Source organism: Apaloderma vittatum, unplaced genomic scaffold, assembly GCF_000703405.1.
Source record: "Apaloderma vittatum isolate BGI_N311 unplaced genomic scaffold, ASM70340v1 scaffold19320, whole genome shotgun sequence".
In the NCBI taxonomy this organism is placed as follows: domain Eukaryota; kingdom Metazoa; phylum Chordata; class Aves; order Trogoniformes; family Trogonidae; genus Apaloderma; species Apaloderma vittatum.
Window position 1 is genome coordinate 27,688 of NW_009693078.1, and position 22,378 is coordinate 50,065.

Here is a 22,378-nt window from a genome sequence, read left to right on the forward strand (position 1 = left end):
AATTAGATGTTCTTTGTGAGTGAGAAGTAGTAATTAATTCAGTGTTAAACATCACAATCTATTACTTGAACTCCATGGCAACCAACATTGCTAAAAGAGAAAATGCAATTTTAAAGCCTATTTTAAAATTATTACAGTTACACATCACACAAGATCTCAAAGCAAACTTGCACTATTTTTGGATACAGACAAATCAACTTCTCTAATTGGTAAGAGATCAAAGAGACAGCTAATGATTTTTGCTTTCATTTTAAAAAAAGGCTTGGTGGCAGTGAATTACCACTCCTGTGATACTGAGGTGTTTTAAGGCAGAGAAGAAGGAAGCGGAGTGAAGTTTCCTTAGAGAATAACCCAATACTTTCAAAGTCAGGAAAGACAAGGCCATGGTCAGATGCAGTTAACCAAGATCATCAAGAATAATAAGAATCTGTCCTGTAAGTATCTTCATAGAAGAAGAAAGACAACAGAAGTGTCTGTCTACTGCCCAGTGAAAGCAGGACCTTGATTAGGGATGTCACCTGGGAAGCTGAAATTTGGAATGCCTTTTTTTGCATCATCACTTTGTTAAACATCAATCAGCTCTCGTAATTCATGCCAGCAATAGACAGTGAGACATCAACCTCTAATCAGGAAAGAAAAGGGTTAGAGAATGAATACCTTGGTAAATTGAATGTTTCAGTTTAGTTTGGCTTTTCTTGAAGAGCTCCTGGAAGAGCTGTTGGCATTTATCTTGGAGGTCCCCTGGGATATAGGGAGTTTTCAGAAGACTGCAAAACGGCAAACAATAAAAAAGGAAGAGCCACAGGCCTATAAACCCACCAGCTTAGCATCAATTCCCAGAACTGAGCAGAATAAATAACCAAACTACTTGTAAAAACCTAGAAAAAAACCAGAAGATGAATAACAAACAGCAAGGATTTGTCAGGAAGGAGTCCCATCAAACCAATCTAATTTCCTTCTATGACAGGATAATGGCCTTTGGGGGTAGAGAAAACACAGTAGCTGTCATATTGCTTTCCTTAAGTAAGTTTGACTTGGATTTCATGTGCAATGAAATGCCTTGCAAAACAAGGCAGAAATATTAGAAGGCTTTAGAAATGGTTGAAAAAGGCTACTCAGAAAGAAAACATCATAATTAGAGATGCATGCATTATTGAATATCTTTCTTGATGGACTGAAGTACATAAAAAAAGAAAAGTTTGTTAAATAGCTGTCAGCTGGGAAGGACTTCAAGTATATTGGAAAGCAGGGCTTCAGACTACCTTGGCAAACCGGAGAATAGGCTGAAAATAGTGCATGTGCTAGTTGTGAGCAGTACAAAGTTCATAGCTTTGGAAAACGACTTATGAGGAAAGACTGAGTGAACTGGGCTTACTGTGCAGAAAAGACTGACAAAGCTTTACTGCTACTTCAGAAGAGGAGAAGGAAGTCTGTTCCTCATGCTCAGAGGATTTAAGTGCTGAAACTGCAAAAAACAGAACTAACGTTAGACACAGAGGAACCTGTAATGGGACAAACACAAAGAGTAACAGTGCCAGGCACCCGAGTGATGCTGACTGCTGTAGCCAAAGCACGTTTTGTTTGTCAGAGATTGCCAGCCTGGGTTTTGCTTCAGAATTGGATGCAGTCAGACAGGGACAACAGGCAAGTATCCGAGTAAACAGGACGCTCATTGCAGTCATCCGAAGGCATTAACAACCCAGCCCTAGCCCCAAAAGGCAGCTCTTATCTTGACTTCTTATTGCACTTCTGCGCCTTCTATAATATTTCTAAATAAAGTTTAGAAAACAATTTTCCTTGTCATGTCACAAGATTCATTTCTTCAAAGAAGAAAAGACAGCTGACAGTAATTGGCCAAGAGTCGGCAGGATGACATGAGAAATTACGGAGCTGGGCAAAACTTCTGCTGATTTACCTCTCAAGTAGATCTAAGAATAGCACGTTGCAGTAATTAGTCAGGTATTTGCATTCTGCTCAAAGGTGAGACTCCACAAATAAATCTTACCAGTCGAGGCTTAAAAGGATGATCAGCATTCTCTCCTTTTTCTGAGATAAAGTCATTTGGGGAACCCGGAGTTGAAAGTAATTATGTTACAGATGCACTTTTGTGCATCTGTAACACTTTTTGGTTTTAATCTTCTCTCAGAGTTTATAGATTGGGCAACACCTGCAAAGTGGCCAATCTCCTGATGGTTAATGCCACTGGAAATATCTTCAGATAAACAAAATGCATTGTGTCTACTGGGAGATACCATTAAAATTTGCCACCCAGAATTATTACCTACTGAGGCATCTTGAAAAAGTAGTTTCTTTGTAAAGATGCCAGCTATAGCCCCAGAGCACGAGATAAGTAAAGAGCTGAAATTTACTCATTCTTTGCCACACTGAGCTAAGTCTGTAAAAAATTGCAAGTCAGTCCACAGCACCTGAAATAATAATGCTGGCTTAAAAAATAATGAGTTGTTAATTTTGCTGTCATTTTAAAATAGGTACACATTCAACAGTTCTAAATTTACAGTCTTTTGTGACCTTATGCATATACTCTCTCCTACTTTCTCTGCACAAAGCAACCCACACGTTTTCTTGGGGACGTGTGGAAGTGGAGAGTGATGATACTGGGAAGTCTGGCATTAAGAAAAGCAAGTCACTTCATGACATCTTATCCTGTGGGGAACAACACATCCTTTTTCCTAACTAGCTGCCCCTTGTTAATAAGTTGGCCTTTGCCATTCCAAACTTTTAGAGAGGACAGTGACGAGGTTGAAGAAATCTACTGGAAGATTATGTAGGCTATTCCTTCTGGCCTCTGGCCTGTTTTCATAAAACTCTGAGCTATGTGCATTTATTACAAAACAACTCAGAAGAGAAGCACGGGCACTGGGGTTCAGCCACTGAGCTTCTGAGACTGAAGTGGATGCATTAATCTAGAAACACAGATGAATTTGAACCATTAAAACTCTGCCCACAGCAGAGATCTCCTGTAGCAGGAAGCATAAACTAGGAGAATTTTATTTCATATTAATTTAGATTTCAGTAGTTATAGCGTCGTACACTCTCTGGAAAACAGCCAGTTCATTGTATCCTGGGAGACTATTCAAGAAGGATGAGAAATAGATCGGTGAGCTAATACTTCCACATCAGTAGGAGGAAGACAAGCGAGACATCAGCCTGACACTGTTGCTGAGGTGATAAAAGGATATTTAACAACCACCAAGTATAAACCCCAGATTTGGTATTTGAAAGCCAAACAGGAGTTAGTTTAACAAATACAATATAGCAATATAAGATCAAATCACTCATCACTCTCATTTGAGCGAGTCTCTCTTCTCAGGTAACTGAAACAAAGTAGGCAAGGAGGAGCAGGAACTACTCTGTGGGTATTAACCTTAATACTGGGGGGTATCTAAGATATCATTCTGCCTTCACCTATCTGATGGACATTTTTATGTTTAGTATTCTAGATATGTATCCAAAGAGCAGCATATGTTATTTTTACATTGCACACATCTATGTTTTCATCCCTCGGGCTGCTGTATGAACTAATACACTCAATATAAAACCATCTGGCTTAATGAGTCCTGAGTGTGAGGCGCCAACACAAAGGATGAGGAGCCCACACCACCCTACGGGAGACCAGACATGAAGACGGATATGAGCAGGGAGCTTCACAACACGTTTCCCTCTGTGCCAGGACTACCAAAACGACACAGGCAGAGCAGAAGAGCACCCTCCTCCTAAGGCAAACGCTACCCAGCATTGCTATTTTTTCCAGAACACACCCAACCAAATCCAGATCCTGCCTTCCAACTGGCCTTCTTGCAAACCCCCCAGCCCATCCCTGCTCAGCAGGCACCATCAGGACTTGATGTTTGATTACTTCTCCTCTGCTGCCAAGGGAGGGAGGTAGCCAAAGAACTTGAGCTTTTTTATCTATCCAGAATATATTTTTATCTATTGAAATGGATGATTAGGTGACCTGAATAGTTTGTACGATTTGCCCTAAAACGGAGAAAACACAGAAAGTCAGCGAACTTTATAAGGACACAGTTACCTTGCAATTGTAACACCACCCCTCCCCCTCACACCAAATTTAATACTGCCTTTTTTTTTTTTTTAAGATAAAATTCCAGTAAGTATACATTTATGCCATATTTTCACAGAAAAACTGATGAAAGGTATTCAAGAGACAAGTAGCAGTTAATTGCTCAGAAATCCATCCTGTAATTCAGAGAAATAAATTTTACCCTTTGCCATATTTATTCAACAGCCTCCAGGAGAGGCTTCCTAGTTGTGTATTTGGAGAGCAGCATTTCCTTGCTGCTTGTTTTGCTCAGTCTCTTTTGAGAAGTTAATACAGAGTGAGGGGGGAAAAAAAAAACATTGCTAATTATTTCCATTTCAGTGAATTTAGTGATTCCCAGCTGGGGATTGGAGCTACATCACATTGCTCTAAAGACTTCTTGTCTTTACATAAGCAGCATGGAAATGAAAATGTGAGGAAAGTAGGATGCCTGTTACTCCACAAGAAGTTAAATCATGAAACTGGTCATGAAATTACAGTGAGCTTTATAAGTGCCACAAGGGATTGTTATTTTTGATAAGAAGTCTCCTTCACCATTCAGCTAGATGTGGGAGGAGGAGGTAAATCTTCCTTATCTCCTGGTACTCCTCCTGCTTGCGAGTCCCTAAGTCTGGTAGCAGGAACGGAGAAACAACACTACCTGCAACATTTCCCACCCTGTAAGACAGGGAACAGATGGAAATTTTTTAGTAATCACAGATGAGTCCCAGTTAAAAACAAAACAAAACAAGACATCACGAACACACAAACTCTAGCAGAATTTGGACCCAAAGTCACATTCAAACTTCATGGCTTTGTGTCTCATTTTCCCACAGCATACAGTAAAGGGTACCTCAGCACCTTAATATTCATTTGAGCCATCAGCTTAGATCATTTATAGGTCAGAGAGACAGAAATCCATCCTAAAATCATTTGTATTGCCAACTCGTGGGTGTGCTAAAAACATTACCTAAACCACATCTTCTCACTCGTGCCGTATATTTAATTTATCTAGTCAATGCGACGTACGTGTCTTCACGTTGCAAAGAAACAAGGACATTTACAAACTTTAGTGTAGAGCTAAACCACTGCAGGGTGCTTATTCTAGCAAGCAAACTTCATCTGAGAAATTTTGTCTTTAAGGCTAGTAAAAGACTATTATTTGCAAGAAGCTGGTTGGTAGGAAGCCATGGGATTTACAATTAAAGTATGCAAAACCAGAGTGGAATAGTGTCCTGTGTGTAAATTATGCGTATTTCTTATTAAATCAAATCCCTTTAACTCCTCTTTTCCTCCCCCCTCCACTTATTACACAACTTGTCATCTCTTATTTACATGCCACACTATACGCAACCCAAATAGAGAGGGCAAACATCCACAATACGCACAGGGAAGGGAGATATTTGCATTGAAGACATGAATATGCATTGGCAGGCAACACATTCCAGATACATATTTTTACAAGCGAGACTGTTTATTTTGACAAGCTTATCGCTAGAAATGCTGCTGCGTGCTGCAGAGCGTGGAACTGGTCTCGGACCGAGCACCCAGCACCCATCTCGGAAGGGAGGCTGCAGGCTGGCATGGTCTCACCCTGTAGAAATACCAGATTCCCTTGTTTTTATCTCAGTCGGCTTTGCAGTACCAGCAATCTCATCCGCTGCAGCAACAGAAATCCTTCCACAGCTCTTGCTGAATCACACATCTTTGTACTCAACATTGTAGAGTGCACCAAAAAGAAAATAAAAATTTAATCAACTGAAGTACCACGAAAATAGTAATAATTTCATAAGCTTTCAACTGTTCTTTGTGGTCAAATATAACAAAAACTAAGTTTTCTCACAGACTTGATGCATAGAATGTACTGTTACAGTCAGCCAGATCACCAGACCAGAGCAAAGCACATATGCATATGCCACAAGCAGAAAATCCTATGCATATAGCAGGGCTGCCTAAACACCTTTACAGGATTTCTTGGAGCACTGAATTTACCACTTGTAATGAAACGGTCACACAATCTCAAGGTGAGAAATAATTTTTACATAAGAAACAACTAAGGTAAGGAAATCACGTCTCTCATTTTTACTTCCTCAGGAAACTGGGAGAACTTAAAACTGGTACCATTAGATACTATGCAATTAAGACAAGACTGACATTTCACATGTTTCTAGGCCAAAATATCTCCCATCTGCATCAGCATTCCATCATCCCACTGATTGGGATGCCAAAAGGAATGCAGTTGCAGACTCTTTGTCAGCAGAAATTCAAAATTTGGGCAAACAGTATCTAGGAAACACACCAGCAGGAGCACTTCTTATGCATCCTTTCCCTTCAGCTCACAATAAGCTCGTACTAGTGTAAAACTTGCAAACACGAGTTAAAACACTTCACTGTTGTACCAAGACTAACCTACTGACATGGATGGGACTATGCATAGCACTAGCTGGGACACCCGTGCTCCTGACCTGCAGAAATCAAGGACACATCATTCATTCATGATTTATAATGAAAGTAGATCTTAAATGTTAAAACGCAACAAAACAGCCCGTCAAGGAAGCCCCCAGGCTAAAGGGCAGCCAGCTGCACATCCCGGCACACACACCGAGCCAAGCCTGCCTCAGTGTTTGCAGGATCAGTATCCAATAACCACATTCCTCTTCAAGAGCTCTCTATATAATCTGCAGGAAGATTCAGACCAATTATATATTTCATGACTAATTATTCTAATTAAACTGGCTGGTAGTGCATTAGTGATTCAGACAGAAAACAAAATATTCAGACTTTATATTCTCCTCCCCCGCACTCCAGTGAAATTCTCTTATGTATCTTATGATGTTTTATTTATCCCAACCCAAAGGCAAAAATACACTGAGCTTTTCCCCAAAGAAACAACATCAGCTTCCTCCAGCCTCTTATTAGAAATGCACCCAGTACAGGGAGATGCTTATGCTGCTGGATGTCATCTTCACTGTTTCACATTTGCAGTATACAAACCAATACGCGGAAGTTACTGCATTGCTTATCAGCATTTTATGGATGAAAATACTTCAAATACTGATATAGTAGAATTGGCTGCTTATCCATACCTGTATTCTCTTTTGAAACTTTTAAGCGTCTTCTTGTTGAGCTAAGGAACTTCTATGCGCAAGCAAAAGGGAAGAAATAAATGAAATAAAATGTTTGATAAATCCATAGCCTATATTCATTTCTGTCTGGCTGATACTCTGAAGATGGCTGGCCTCGTAAGACCAAGAGGAGAAGATCACGATCTGCAGCTAAATGTGATTGGAAATTGGAAGTACTTCAAAACCTGAAGAGCTCAGCACCACGCTGTTCAAATCAATTCCTCACCAAGTATGCAAAAAAAAAAAAAAAAAAAAAGAAGAATTTAAATTACCCTATAAGGTGCTGGCCCGGAGTTTCAATTGCTTCTAAAATAAGATCCAGGTGCTCTTAAAAGTCTAAAGCAGCCTTTTAATTTTAAATTGCTCTTCAGTGCACATGCCATGAATGCTGATCTTTAAAAAGTGTCTCTCAATCAAAACACTCCATGCTGCAGAGTAATTGGGTTTTTACGGGAAAAAAAAAAAAAAAGCAAGCTGCAACAAGATAGCTCTGGCCAAGTTAAGTGACAAGCCATGATTAATATTTTCTCTAAAGCAGAGATATAAAAAAAAGCAGTCTATGTATGTTTTGCTCTCTCTTCTCCACACTTCAAATAAAAGCTTTCCCTCCAGGGCAAGCTACTAGTTTGCTTCAGCTATATCAGACTTACTACTACTCAGTGGCCTACCGTTATGATTATTTACAGCGTGATAGCACCTAGAGACCTAGGTAAGGTTCTTACTAACCTTTGCAAATAAAACAACAGAGGTATTTCCTGCCCCTAGGAGCTTGGATCTAAGCAGTTTATTAAGACAGACAACAGCAGGGTAAGCGGGAAAAAAATCACCAGAGCAAAAAGACAACTGTAGGCCTGAGTTTGCACACATTTAGGAGATTACTGTCATCAGTGATGGTGAAGAATCCATCCGTCACACCTACACCTGCTGGAATGTGCCACATGAAGCACCACTCTGCACATGCACCATGGTCGACCGCAGATACTGCAACTGCTGCAGGAAGGCAAAAGCCGCATCATTCGGGACTTCCAGCAGCTCCCTGCTTGGGCACAACGAGGTGTCCCAGGGCTGCCATAAGAGAAGACTGGTCAGAAAGACAGGCATAGCCGAGGATTCCTGAACGCTGGCTGAAGGCAATATAGAGCTGTATGGAAATCAACAGTCACGAAAAAGCCCGAACAACTAATTTAAGAACAAACTAATCCATCCTAAACACTTCTCAGTGCTACGTGAGACACTCAGCCTTCCTTCGTATTCCATGTCCTGACAGAAACATCTGGCTCAAAGCTGACTTCTGAATGACACTGCGGTGGGCGGCTTGGTCAGCAGCCGGTGCTGCATGCAGGTTACACGGCTGCCTCCTTTCAGCTTCTCCTCCTCACACCCATAATGAAAGCAGAAGGCAAAGGCAGGCAGATGGTCAGTAAATTACGTGTTTGTGCCGCAAAAATTCCCCAGGAGGAGCCAAATTATACAACAGTCCGCAAGAGGCGTTGAGATAAAAACTGTGTGTTCTTTAAATAGACCGACCTCCAACTCCAGCTGAAATCAGCAGAAAAAGTAGAGTGATACAATGAAAAGAAGAAAAAAAAAAAAATTAGCCCACATCAGCCATGCTTCAGTTAAAAGCATAAGAGCACACGGCTGCTTTGACAGAGGAGATACAGATGGAAGAGGCAAATGACGACAACGTAAACTCTGTGAACTGTATTAGAATCTGATTTAAAAATATTCCCAACTGATACAATTAAAACATATTTAAAAATACAGACTTCTGTGGTTTCAAAGTTTGCTATAGATGTATATATTCCTCGGGGTTCTTAGTACTGCCCTTAAAAAATTACACAAATTGCCATTGTGCAGCTTAGAAGAGTTGTACGTGTTCTCTGCTACATTACAAAGCAAAACTTCAGCTTTTGAATGGTTCCTTAAAGTGCAGTAATTTAGCTCCAAACTACGTGAATTGTAAAGGCTTCTATTATAAAAGAAAAGCTCAGTGACAAAAATATCTAGCTAAAAGAGCTATGCTAAGTGCATTATTTTCTATTAAAAGTGCGATTTGCAACCACGCTCTCCCACACAAAAAGCAGGGACACCTGAACGTTAGGACACAAGCCACTTCAAAGCACAACGTAAGATCAATCCTGAAAAAGGAAACCTGCAAAATAGATTTAAAAGCCAAGAATGCAAACACTGTGAGAACTTTATTTTTGATGCTAACATTGCAATGTAACGCTGAGCAGCAAATCCACAACCAACCAAAACCTGGGCAACCGCACGCACGAGCTGGCTGATGCAAGGGTAAAGCAAGGAGGTTTTTCAAACACATGAAAAATGAAAGCCTCAAACCTCATGGTTTTCCCTCTTTTTAAGTATAGCACAATAAATTTGTGTTACAACATCAGACAGCTTTCAGCTTCAAAAACACAACTGCCTGGGTTGGTGGCATGGAACAAAAAAAAAAAAAAAAAAAGGGAATCTCACCAAGTGACATTTACCTCACATAGTTGCAGTTAATATTTAATAATGAATTTCAACTTAAATTATAAAGGAGCTGGCTGAACTCCTCCAAAGTCAGTCTCTTACTAGTTCACACGTGCTACCATCTGGGATCTTCTGGACAATGCAAAGGGTAGTAAAATAAAGAAAATACTGTAATTCTGATGTTTTACTTTGACGTGCTTCCAAAGAGAAAATGTGAAACACCAACAGCAAAGTTGCAATGAAAGCCCAAGAGCATCCTTCCAGGCAAGGTGGTGGCCTGCAAGCTGTGAGCTGACAAGCAAAAAGCCCCTTTTTTTGACAAGTAAGATTCAAGAGTGACAGAAACCTACTCGTCATGAAGCAGTCATTGTTTTCTAAGTGGAAACCAGGATGAGAGGGTCTGATGCTATAGGTTAAGATCTAGCATGCCAGATCAATTAAGGGAATTATCTACTGAGAAATCAGCGCCAAAGATACCTGTTTACTGTAGATTTATCACAACCTGTGAGACCACTAAAGCCAGGTCAAGCTTAAAATTGGTCCTGGAGATGTGTGAAGTTTGTGCATCTGTAGTAATTAGGTCACAAGAGATAGGTGCGTCACTGACCAAAACTGAAATCATCCACATTGCCTGTGATAAAAACAGCCTTAGACACTTCCTCTAAGTTTAAACTACTGCATGTTTGATGAATAGATAGTTAAACTGCACAGAAGGAGGACAAAAGAATCAAAAATGTATTTTTTTGAATGTTATCAGCTCTTCGGCTTCCTTTATTCACTGAATGTTTCTGAAAAAGCTCTTCTGAGGATCTGTATCTGCAAAGCCCTAGTACAGTATTGCACGAAAAAACACATCCCAGCTTTTATTTCACAATCTGTTTTAATTCCCGAGTGAAAGGGAGAGATGGAGAGAAAGCTAACTCTTCTTAAGTTCATCCTGGATGGCTCATCCTGACAAGGCTGTCACTCTGCTTACAGGCTATCTTTACACACTCTTGTACAGAAAAGCTCAAGTGTCCTTTTCTGCGCAATCAGGGATTACTGCTACAGATTTTAGAGAAAGCCTGATTTCTTTGTGCAGTAGAAGAAAATAACCACTCTCAGTTAGCCATGGAAAGGGAGGTATTTGCAAGCCCTCAGATCTACTCCTGATGCGCTGGATAAACCAGTATTCAGTCTTACAGATGTGACAGACAACTTCATACCTGTTCTATAAACATACCAACTGTAACAGATTACCAAGACAGTATTAATAACACAGTGGGAGCACTATAAAGCCTTCCTATTCCGGATAGCTTAAAGTGAAGGGGTTTTGTGTTTTTTTTTTTACCCTACTCATATAACAAAAGTACAAGGCTTGACCTGATTTATCAAGTAAATATCAGAAAACTCTTGTTTTATTAATATGACTAAGAACACTGCTAAGAGTCATGGCTTTCATGGAAAGTTATCCTGAGAAAAAGTTGTGAAAAGTTAGCGAAGCATGAATTGAGACACATCATACATGGCTAAAGGCAGTATTTGCAAGCATGTCTTAGGATCATTAGACAGATTGATGGAAAGTGCAATAGGAGCAAAGAAATATCCACAACTGGGGAGGAGGCACTACAAAATTGCCCTGTTCAAGGCAAAAAAATTGCACTTATTAAAAGAGCCGTATTTTTCACTAGATGTGACAAATGCAAGAATAAATGAGAACTCCTCTCAGTTATTTCTTGTTATTTCATATCTGCAATCAAATTACTCAACAATTCAGCTGAAGGCAAAACTTTCAGGTAGCTTAAAACCATTCAAGACATTCCTAAAAGCTGCAACACACAAATGTTTGCAAAAGCACAGAGAAACCTGACAAGTGAACACCCAGCTCAGCTGTCCCTTCAGCAGTACAAATGGGAAGGTAAGTGCACAGCAAGAAACAAGCGGAGCTCTTCAGTCATTTCCACAACTCCTCATACACTGGAACAAGTATAGGTCCTCAGATTTTCACCTAAGCTAGTACAGTATTAAACTGATTTTTAAGCAGATAACTTGTCTAATGTGGAAAAACGTGATCCCACAAGTCTTTCAATCCCTCCATTTCCACGGCTCTCCCAGAGGCAGAAAGCTCTGGGACGTCGGTCCCAAAAGCAGATCTTCCCAGTGGAGGATGCTCCAGAACACAGGATCGAAGAGAGACCATGTTGTTTTTACCGGGTCTAAGTGCCCCCTCCTGACTTCCCAGGAGTACACTTAGTTTTATTAATTTATGCAAGCTATGAGAAAAACCTTTTTACTTTGCCATGACACAAAGACAGCAGGACCTGAAGAGATTTAGCTGGACAGGCAGGACCAAGGGTCTCACACTAAGCACTCCTGGCAAGAACAGAGACTTCTGCAATGCCAAGTTCCTCTTCCCCTCCTTCAGGGTCTGCCTTTCTCTCCCTCACACAAGCAAAACATTCCACAAATTGCACTGCAGGAGGAGAAATTGCTGTTTGAGCTAGCGGAACATGATGATAGTGCATATATATATCGACTCAACGTGACAGTATTTGACTTGAGTTGAGACAATCTGTCTGATTCAAATGAGTTCGAGTTTAAAGACTGGTTGATTTTTAAACACGGGAAAAGTAGTGCTGTGGCTGCGTTTAAATGCTGAGACAAGGAGTAGGCTCAAGAGAAAGCAGCAGTGATGGATGAGACAAAAGCAAAAAATGAGTTATTATTCAATGGATTTAAAATAAATACACATTTATTACTACCTGGGGTGTAAAAAGAAAAATCTCATCAAAACTTAATGCTGTTCATGTTTCTGAACTAGGCACAGGAGGAAAAAATTCCCAGGGCCAGCTTCTAATAAAGTATTTGCCAACACAAAAGATTAGTTTTCACTCCTGACTGCATCAGTAGTTGGGAAAGACCCGGGAGAGGAAGAGAGTTGTCTTCCTTTTTAAAAGGAACAGTAATATAAAATGCAATTCCAGGTTTTGAGTTTATGCATGTGTGTGTAGAAATGTATTCCGTGTATCAGGAGCTGAATGGAATATTATGAAAGATGGTCAGCACAATGCAGAGGAAAACTTCACAGTAGATTCCTTCCATGTGGAAAACTTGTCTTTTTCCTGAAAGAGTTAATGACAGGAGCTCTTCAACTGGCAAACACTTGAAACACAGGATGCCTCCAAAATAGTACATTTGGAAAGTCAAAGATCCAATTACACTAATTCAGGCTAAGAATGGGCCGAGATAAAATATTCAATTAGCCTGCAGCCTGACCCCACAGACTTCCAGTGTGGTTGAAGAAGATGAGCTGTCTTTGTCATTCCCACCATAAAGAGAGACTTCAGGGAAGCTTACCAGCAGCAGAAAGCAGAAGCTGAAAGTAAATCTTGGCAGCAACAGAGGTTGCCACTAGTGAGCAAAGAGGCATTCATTAGCATCAATACACACACTTAAAAAAGGAGAAAGAAGTGCAATATTGAATTATGAGGATACAACAGGCTATAAAGGCATATGCACAGACACAGCGCTATGGTGGTCACAGCTTTCTGTCTGATGTGTTAGAACAAGTGGTATCTAACGACACCTGAAAAACTCTTCGGCATCATCTTCTAGGAATACTCCTTGAGAAATGAACACACACATATGTTATTCCCCCCCTTTGCTTTTGTAGTTATTTTGAAACAGTTTTGTCAAGTCATGGAAGATGTCAACTCACAGACTCTCCCATTTCATGGCTTGTTGGTTTCTGTGGTGGGCTGTAACAGCCATGGATGGAAAAACGAGAGAGATTTTTGGGTATCTATAGAAACAAGGAACTGAACTCTGCCCAAAGGTCTTCCCTTCAGATCCTTCTCCCATGCTGGGAAGGGGCAGGGAATCTCCGCACCCTTCAACATGCAGAGGAGCAGAATGAGGCACCAGATGCTGGGAATGGAAACCGGAGCTGGGGCAGGTGGGGGGCAGAGGAAGGAGAAGGTCACTGGAATTAGAGGACCATGGGGAAAAACAAATACAGGCAAAGACTTCAAATTGTCTTCTAGTACACATGGACAGCACAATCTTAAATTCTGCTATATCCCCCCCGTCATAGCAGCCTAAAAATACAAAGTTGATATGAGAGAAAGCATAAACCGATGATTTTCCTGGGAGACCCACTATATCATTTTAATTCTAGATTGGTGAAGATAGTGCTTTTCGCACAGCATCAACATACATCCACAGAGAAATGAGGAGGGCAGGTATGTGTGCACAATGGCACACATAGGGACTTGTCTATGGGGGAACCTCTGTAAAAACAAAACACCAAAACCAAATAAAAGAAAAAAAAAAAAACACAAACCAGCAATAAAACCAGAAAATCCACCACGTTTAAAAAAAAATGGATTTCCCCTCCCCCACATATATATGCCCTTGCCAATCTCTGGAAACAGCACCTACCCACTCTACAACAGCACAGATATTTTCATTCTATAGATATGTGCGGGTGGCATAATTTATACAAACACACACATATGCACACACAGTACTGCAGAACTGAAAAAACATAATGATTTATTTCCTCAGCGACAGCCTGACATATTTTATGAAAATTTTCCTGGCGACAAATATGCAGAGATTCCTCCCTGTCAGGGATCGCCTGCATCCGTAGAGTGAATCCCTTGCGTTCCAGCGTCTCTAAATGCATAACTCTTAGGCTGCCATTTAGTCATTTCTAAGTCAAATATACTCACTTCAATGACAACTAGATTTATTTATTTATTTATTTTTAAATTATTAGACTCTCTCTGTCTCAGGTCTTGCTGGTTCATTGGTTGTCATCACCAGAAGATTATCCCAGTCAAATTATGTCTTCAGCTATACCTGAGTAACTCTGTTCAATTTAGCTCAGCAACTGGAACTTAATTAAAAATTCTGTTGAGAATGTGCTGGCTGGAATAGGAAATCATCATGTCAGAGCTGTATTAGCTCCGTGGCGCTGACAGGAATGTGAACTAATAAAAAACTTTCTGTTCACACTGAAATGAAAACCCTAGACTTTCATTAAACAGTAGGAGCAACTGAGCTAAGATGAGAATCGTATCAGTGAGCTGATCTGTTCTGCAACAGTTGCTCTATTCAGATCAATCACTTTCCAAATTAAAACCTACACCAAGTAAAGGGAATCTCCATTACAATACCAGAATGCATATTTTAAAGCCACTTACCCTGCTCACAACTGGCCACAGATAAACTGTGTGAAATGCACTCACAAACAGAACTGAAAATGGCCCAAAAGATTTCAGCCTGCCCTTTCCCAACAGGGGGGTCTCACTTCTGACCTTTAATCCATTGCTTGGTTAATTCCTACTATTTCAGTGATTACATATAAGTGCAGCTCAATGGTCCTTCCTACATGGCTAGCTGGGAATACCTGTTTTTGGGTTATTATATCATCTTACATTTCAATGACATGAAGGCTTGAGGAGGAGTGGCTGGAGAGCTGCCAGGCAGAGAGGGACCTCGGGCTGTTAATAGGTGGCCAGCTGAACATGAGCCAGCAGTGTGCCCAGCTGGCCAAGGAGGCCAATGGCATCCTGGCCTGGATCAGAAACGGCATAGTGAGCAGGAGCAGGGAGGTGATCATGCCCCTCTACTCAGCTGTGGTGAGGCCTCACTTCAAGTAATATGTCCAGTTTTGGGCCCCTCACTACAAGAGGGACACTGAGGTGCTGGAGAGGGTACAGAGGTGGGCTGCCAAACTGGTAAAGGGCTTAGAATACAAGTCTTATGAGGAAAGGCTGAGAGATCAGGGGCTGTTTATCCTAGAGAAGAGGAGATTGAGGGAAGACCTCATCGCTCTCTACAACTACCTGAAGGGAGGTTGTAGAGAGGTGGGGATTGGTCTGTTCTCCTTAGTGGAGAGTGATAGGACAAGGCGAAATGGATTTAAATTGTGCCAGGGGAGATTCAGGTTAGATATTAGGAGGAATTTCTTTACTTAAAGGGTTGTCAACCATTGCAAGGGGCTGCCCAGGGAGGTGGTTGAGTCACTGATCCTGGAAGTGTTTAAGAGATGACTAGATGTTGCATTGGGGGCATAGTTTAGTAGGTTGATAGGGCTGGGACAAAAGCTGGACTCTATGATCTTTAAGGTCTCTTCCAACTGAAACTATTCTATGATTCTATGACACAGATCTGTAGCACCAGGAGAATCGTGAGAGGTTTTTTTTCTGCTCATAGACTGATTTTCTACCAGGGACCTATCTAATGGTCCCACAGCAGTGAGCTAAGAAAAGCGGAAGAATACTGCCCCAAAACCTTCACTTTGCTATGCTGGTGCTGAAGCAGCACTGGAAAAATCTCAGAGGTCCATAGGTCAAAACCACACAGTTGGAATAACTGGAACAAAATCCCCAAAGCCTTACAAAATTTGACTGAAAATGCTAAATTAAAATCCTAAATTCATGATTTATTTTCTTCATGTGCTCACAGCTATTATTATTTTTATCTTCTGATAGATAACATGATCTTATTCTAATGCTGAAAGCATTGAAAAGAGAAGGATCAATACTCAAAATTAACTGGATTAATAATTACTTCCTATTTTTTCCACATATTTTAGCTTGATTAACCACTAGCACTTGCGTGTAACTTTTAAATAAAATAAACAACCAGATGTCATTTAAAAGACTACATTCCATTCTAATGTTCTTAATTTACAGTCTGCACATCTCTAAGACATTGTGTTTCCATTTATCAATCAAATGGTTTCTAAGATTAGGTAAAGCAACACAAAGTAGGATTTCAATCAAACATGCAATCTGCAATACAAGGCAAATTGATAAGGCAAACGCATTAGTTTAAGTACTAACTTCAAGTGTGAATCCAGCTGTAATGCTCGAAATTTGCAAATCAAGCTACTCTGTCATCAAATTCCTTGCCAACTAGTAATAAACATGTCTCTTTATACAACATTCTTCTTCTTTAGGCTGGAATGCATGATGGTCACTATCATTATCTCTGCTATTATACAGCTTTTATGAAACATGAGTGCCTAAAAGGAAACATTTTACAACGCTTCATTCTTTGATCATCTTCATTTTTAATCCAGGCTCCAAAGAGAAGCTCTAAGTGTCATTAAGAGTCTGATTCAAAGTGTGTTAGAGTTAATGGAAAGTCTCTTTTCACTCTTACAAGATTACGCCACAGGCTTCAAATTGCTGCTTCTCTTTATTGTTTCCACCATTTGAATTTTGTCTCAGTTTGTCTCCATCACTCTAAAGCATCAGTAGAATACTTTTGATTGTATTAAATACTCACCTCAAACCACTGGCCATGCGACTGCATTTTAAGGATAACACAAGGATCTGGTTTTGAGAGGGCATCCCTGTCTGATATGCCTTTGCATGCAACTCGCAGCTCCACTTTAGTCAGGCATGGGCTGTTAAAAATTCCCAGGGTATTGGCTGCTGATTCATAGATGTTGCTCATTTTCTTCATTCCTTTTTCTGAAAGAGAGAAAAAGACCATTAAGACCAGCACGGGCATGGTTCAGTCCTGTCTTCCACACAGAAGCCAACACAACGTGCTCACCAGCGGGACACTGTAATTGAACCGCAGCCATAGTAAAAGGGGAAAAATAAAATCAAAGGAATACCTACAGAAGAACAAAATGCATCATCTTGTATGGTTAGAAATAAATCAAGTTCAAAACAAAATTTTCCACCATGCCCCTAAATTCCAGGAGTGAACCATGACCTTGACTTCCAGCTCTTTTCCTGCTCCACATGGGCAGGACAGCAACTCTGAATTTCTCCTGAAAATGCCTTATTCCAGTAACAAGGCTAAATTAAATTTGTTCAATACTCCTTCAGTCTGATTTTATTTCTCCATACTCCATCTATAAAGCATGCACTTCATCTTACACCAGCTTTTTGCCTAAATGCCCTAGAAGGTTCCTTTCATATCAACCTTCAATTCCAAAACACATTTCTCTCCCTATTCCCACACTTGCTGCAGAAGATTACCTCCCCTCATTCCTAAGCAAGTAGTGAAGATTGATTGATGTTCTAAGCAGAAGGGCAGGATATTTACGCTGGCAAATCTTGTTGTTATGTAGTGGCTGCTCTTTTGGGTCAGGAATTTGAGTTTCATGAATGCAGGCAGCTGGCACCTCTGGCCCTTACTTCATTACAATTACCACTCAAGCCTTTGGTCTTAATAGAAGCAAAACAATCCCATTTTTAATCCAGATCTTAGCAAAAATCACTGTATGATCATTTTTGTGTCAATAGGAATATGGAAATACTTTCAATTGCTCACTCATTCTGAACGTCACAGCCTGACCCCTAAAGATCTGTCTCCTAATGCAAGAATTAGTGTATTTACCCCCTTACCCCTATGTAAGGGCTGCAAAAATACAATTACACACTTCTGGAGGGCAGATTTATCTTATCAGATTATCAATGGATTTTCTGTGGTCTGTTTCAAATCTCTTCCACAACACCCTGTTCTCAGAGGTTAATGATTTTTGAGAACTGTTTTGAAAGAAGTTAAGTTTTGGCACTATGGAAACTGAAGCAAAGTTTTCTTTCCCTGATTCTTCATGAAAACAAACCCCACACCTTGAGAATATCCACTTTACCTATGAATTCTAAAATTAGAAAAGCAAAAGGTAAAATTAGAAAGGCATTTCTACATTCAGAGCAAGAAGAGCTGCATTGCAGAGTGGACCTCTAACACACACAGATAAACCTCAGGAAGGACAACGAGGCAGACGATCTGCTCTTCTTGCAGAAAACAAGAGAAAAGCTTATTAACAATTTGCAATTCTTCTCACCTATCTCGTCTATCTCATATATCCCTGATGTACCACGTCAGGTACCTAAATTGTGGTCAACTGGAATTCCAAAGACGTTAGAAACTGGGCAGGTGGAAGGACTGTTGTCTAATTATTCATCATTTTATAATCCCATCTCCTTCAGAAAGCTGCTCAACAAGCTCAGCCCACACATTTACCAGACATTTTTACATGCTGCCCTTTCCAAATTGAAATCCATTTGAAAATTGGGTTAATTCTGTCTCATGCACATCTTACATCATTAATGAAATGTCATCCTTTGTGCAGAAATAGGTTGGTGATTTAATTAAACTGGATCATTTCAACACTAAAAAGAAGGGGGGAAAAAGCAGAAGAATGAGGGGGAGAGATGTATTTTTCTTCCTCCCACAATAATTATATGCATTTTTTTTTAGAACAGCGGGTAAGTATAAAATTACATTTCTTTTCATCACTACAACTATTACTTCAGCTTTTGCAAATTCTAAATTTATCAATGGAAAAATGAAGCCACAGTCTTTTTCTTTTGTACCATTATATTCTTCTTTTAATATAATCACCAGCTTGGGCTGTTTTACTGATGTCGTTATTACCAGGAAGCTAGGGCCTGGAAAAGAGCATTTGAGCCTACTGAAAGTGGCTAAAAAAAGGTATTATTTTACATAAACATAGACATATTAAATTGCTTAAAGAAGGTTTTGTTTTTTTTTTTTCAATTAACTGCATATGTTATTAAGGAATGAATTGATTGTTTTTCTTTGCTACAAAATCTTCCTTTTTCACTTCATTAGAACCTCATTATTCCTTCAACATCCATGTAGCTTTAATGTTCACTAAGAGGTCTATCTGTGAGAGGAAAGCCATAGTACAGATATGAAAGTGAACTAAATGGCAAGTCACAGTTTCCAGTTTGTTGCTGCACACATTCTCTAGACTGAAAGTTTTGAACCTACAGTTTCTGGATCACTCTAATAAAAGTAAATAAGAAAACAGGTCTACAGTTAGCAGCTTAAAATTCATAAAGCTCAGACTACCAGCTTCTGTTGGCAAACAGTGCTGCTCAGTTTGAGAGAGATGCAAACCCATTTGTCTACATTATTAAATATGATCCTTATAGCACTAGGAAAATTGTTTCCTCCAGTTTTGTTCTAGATTCTCGATTTAAGATACAACTCTCGCAAAATCAAGAATCTAAGTAGTCTTGTTCATTTTTAGGTGAAATCATTAGCTCTAAGTGACAAGCAGAATCAGATTAAAATGAAATTTAAAAAAAAGTATTCACTGGCTTCAAATACACATTTCTTAGGCCTTGAACATGTTCCAGGCTTCTATCCTATCTCCCGCTATGGTGGTCGAGGTACACAAAATACGGCAAGAGCAAGATTTATAGAAAAGGATGAAATTTTGTTAGCTTTTTAGGTAGAAAAGTCTTTAGTGACCCATTCAGCTCCAGCAGAAAGCAGACCATAGACCCCTTCAGGGAATGACACTAATTAAGAAAAGTGATCATTTTTCTGTAAGAAACTTCCTGTGATCAGGAATTCCTGGTTCAGTGAATTACTCCACCAGTTGTTGGCATCAGGGCTTCCTTGGCTGTGAGCAGCAAACCCATTCCTTCTCATGCAGCTGCAGGGCTGGCAAATAAGCTTTGTGCAAACGAGGAAAGGTGGGAATTCATCAGGAGGTCCCGACTCAGCAAGCTGATTAAACTAATCTTCCACGTGCTTAATGAGCAACTTGCGAAGACACCTGGCCATCGCGAGGCTGCAGGCAGAGCCCAGAGCAGCAGCAGCAGCAAAAGCAAACCCTTCCGTATTACACATGTATCTCGATGATTGGAACCAGTGATAAACAACTATGTTATAAATTGCTACAGAAGTTTAAACGATCCCAGCTAACACAGACAAAATGCCAGTTGTCAAGATTAATGTGAATATAAATTACTGCATAACGAGAGGCCAATAGGTTAGCTAGACCCCTCCACAGGGTAGCTTGTGCAATTAAATATACGACTTCTCTTCTTTTCCTTTGATTCTCTGATTCATACAACAATTAATGAGGATTATTTCAAGTTACATCTACCAAACTTTGAAAGAGCCCTTTGCAAAATGAACAATAAACTGGGTAAGGAAGGAGGACCTGGAGAACCCAGAGCAGCGCTATTGTGAACAATGAGACAGATCTCATCATGCCAGTAATTTATCTGGACAGAAGGGGAGAAGCTTCATAGCAAAGTGCCAGCAGTGTAAATGGAAATACACACAGGCTGACAGTCAAAAAGGACTCATTACCATAGCGCTGGCTGGTTTGACTATAAGTGGAGACGGGAAAGTCACTGGGAAGGAATGGAGACATGTGCAGCATGACAGAAGAGTATACAAAATAACCCCATTTCAGGGAATGATAACCAGAGCAACAAGAGATGCTCCAACGTGCCCAGGTCTGGCTGCTCCATGCAGTCCCCACTGAAGTCAGTCAGACTCATCCGATGAAACGTGAAGGCCCTGAAAGAGTTGGCAGCTAACACCCATACATTCTGCTACGCTCCACCACAAGTGCAAATCTAAGCTTCTGGTGACACACTACAACAGAGCGCCCCATAGATGTTGTCTTCTCCAGTCATTTCCTTCAACATGCCTGCCGCAGTCCTTCACTTACAACTGGATACTGCCAAGCAAAAACATTAAATGATCCCAGTGTTCTTCTCCCAAATCATGAAAATTACATATTTAATCTCAGAAAACATTAAAGAAAGTGCATTTGTTCTTAATTTCACTTTCTGCAAAGCTATTAAAACTGATGTTCTATAGCCCTTTCTCACAACTATAGAAGTTGAAAATGCATTTAGAAAGCAAAAGGAAGGAACGCCAGCGAAGTTCAGACTGTGCTATAACATAGCTCCATGAGCTGAGGATTTATGAGCAGGACTGAATAGCACAAAGACCCAGTAAAATCCAGGCTGCCAAAGCAGTAAATGATTCACCTGCCATTGAAACGACATCTGAAGCCCAGGCAGGTGTAAGCACAGGTACTGGACACTGGTACATAGAAAAGCTCAGGACCCCTGAATCCACTTGAAACACTGTATGAGGAGTTTCACAAAGCATACGTGGTATGTGTGTAAGTGACACATAAGCACAGTAAATCACAGAAATGTAATTGAAACTCTCTAAATCAACACCTTCAAAGCTACTAGCATGTGATACTTACTTGGCTGCTTATCACTAAAAACCATTGCAATTTTCTTAGCATTTCTCTTTTAGTTTGCTGCTTGTACTAAGCAGCACATCAAATGAAACACAGGAAAGTTTATTCATACTGAGGATATGCGTTTCCTGCTTTTTAAAAAACTGTTCTCTCAATTAGGTATCAGAAGGTAAATAAAGCAGCATTTGTCTTAAGAAGAATTCTGAAGCTTTACAATATAATTACTTATCCAAGAATCTTAAATAATTGAAGTGCAGTTGCTAGTCCATCATACTTCAGAAAAACATAAGCCTGCAGCAAAATCCAATCATCCCCTCACTCCAAGGTGTAGCAGTCACAATTCTGCTATCAGATAAACCCAGCTGAGAGCCTTTAGAACACATCTGAGCCAAATAATGGTCAAAATAATTAGCCAGTTCTGAACAACAAAAAAGATTAAGAGGCTACTATGTTAATCCTTGCATTGTCATCTACACTTACATAAAATACATTTGAAATTACAATTACCCACTATCCACCCTGGCTACCAGCTACAGAGAAATCACAGAATCATTCAGGCTGGAAAAGACCTTTAAGGTCACAGAGTCCAACTGTTAACCCAGCACTGCCAGGCCTACCACTGACCCAAGGCTAACCACATCTCCAAGGCTTTTAAATCCCTCCAGGGATGGGGACTTCACCACTTCCCTGTTCCACTGCTTGACA

At 40.2% G+C, this 22,378-nt stretch overlaps 1 protein-coding gene across 1 annotated transcript in view; it reads right to left on the reverse strand.

Moving 5' to 3' along the window:
• The window catches only part of LOC104280248 (copine-4-like), a gene marked incomplete at both ends in the record, with an annotated part of 44,251 nt that extends 27,116 nt beyond the window's left edge, over nt 1-17,135 (reverse strand). Inside the window, one exon of the mRNA XM_009877833.1 lies at nt 16,948-17,135. Coding sequence (XP_009876135.1) covers nt 16,948-17,135 — 188 coding nt within the window. The remainder of the gene's footprint in view (nt 1-16,947) is intronic.
• Between the last annotated feature and the right edge of the window lie 5,243 nt (nt 17,136-22,378).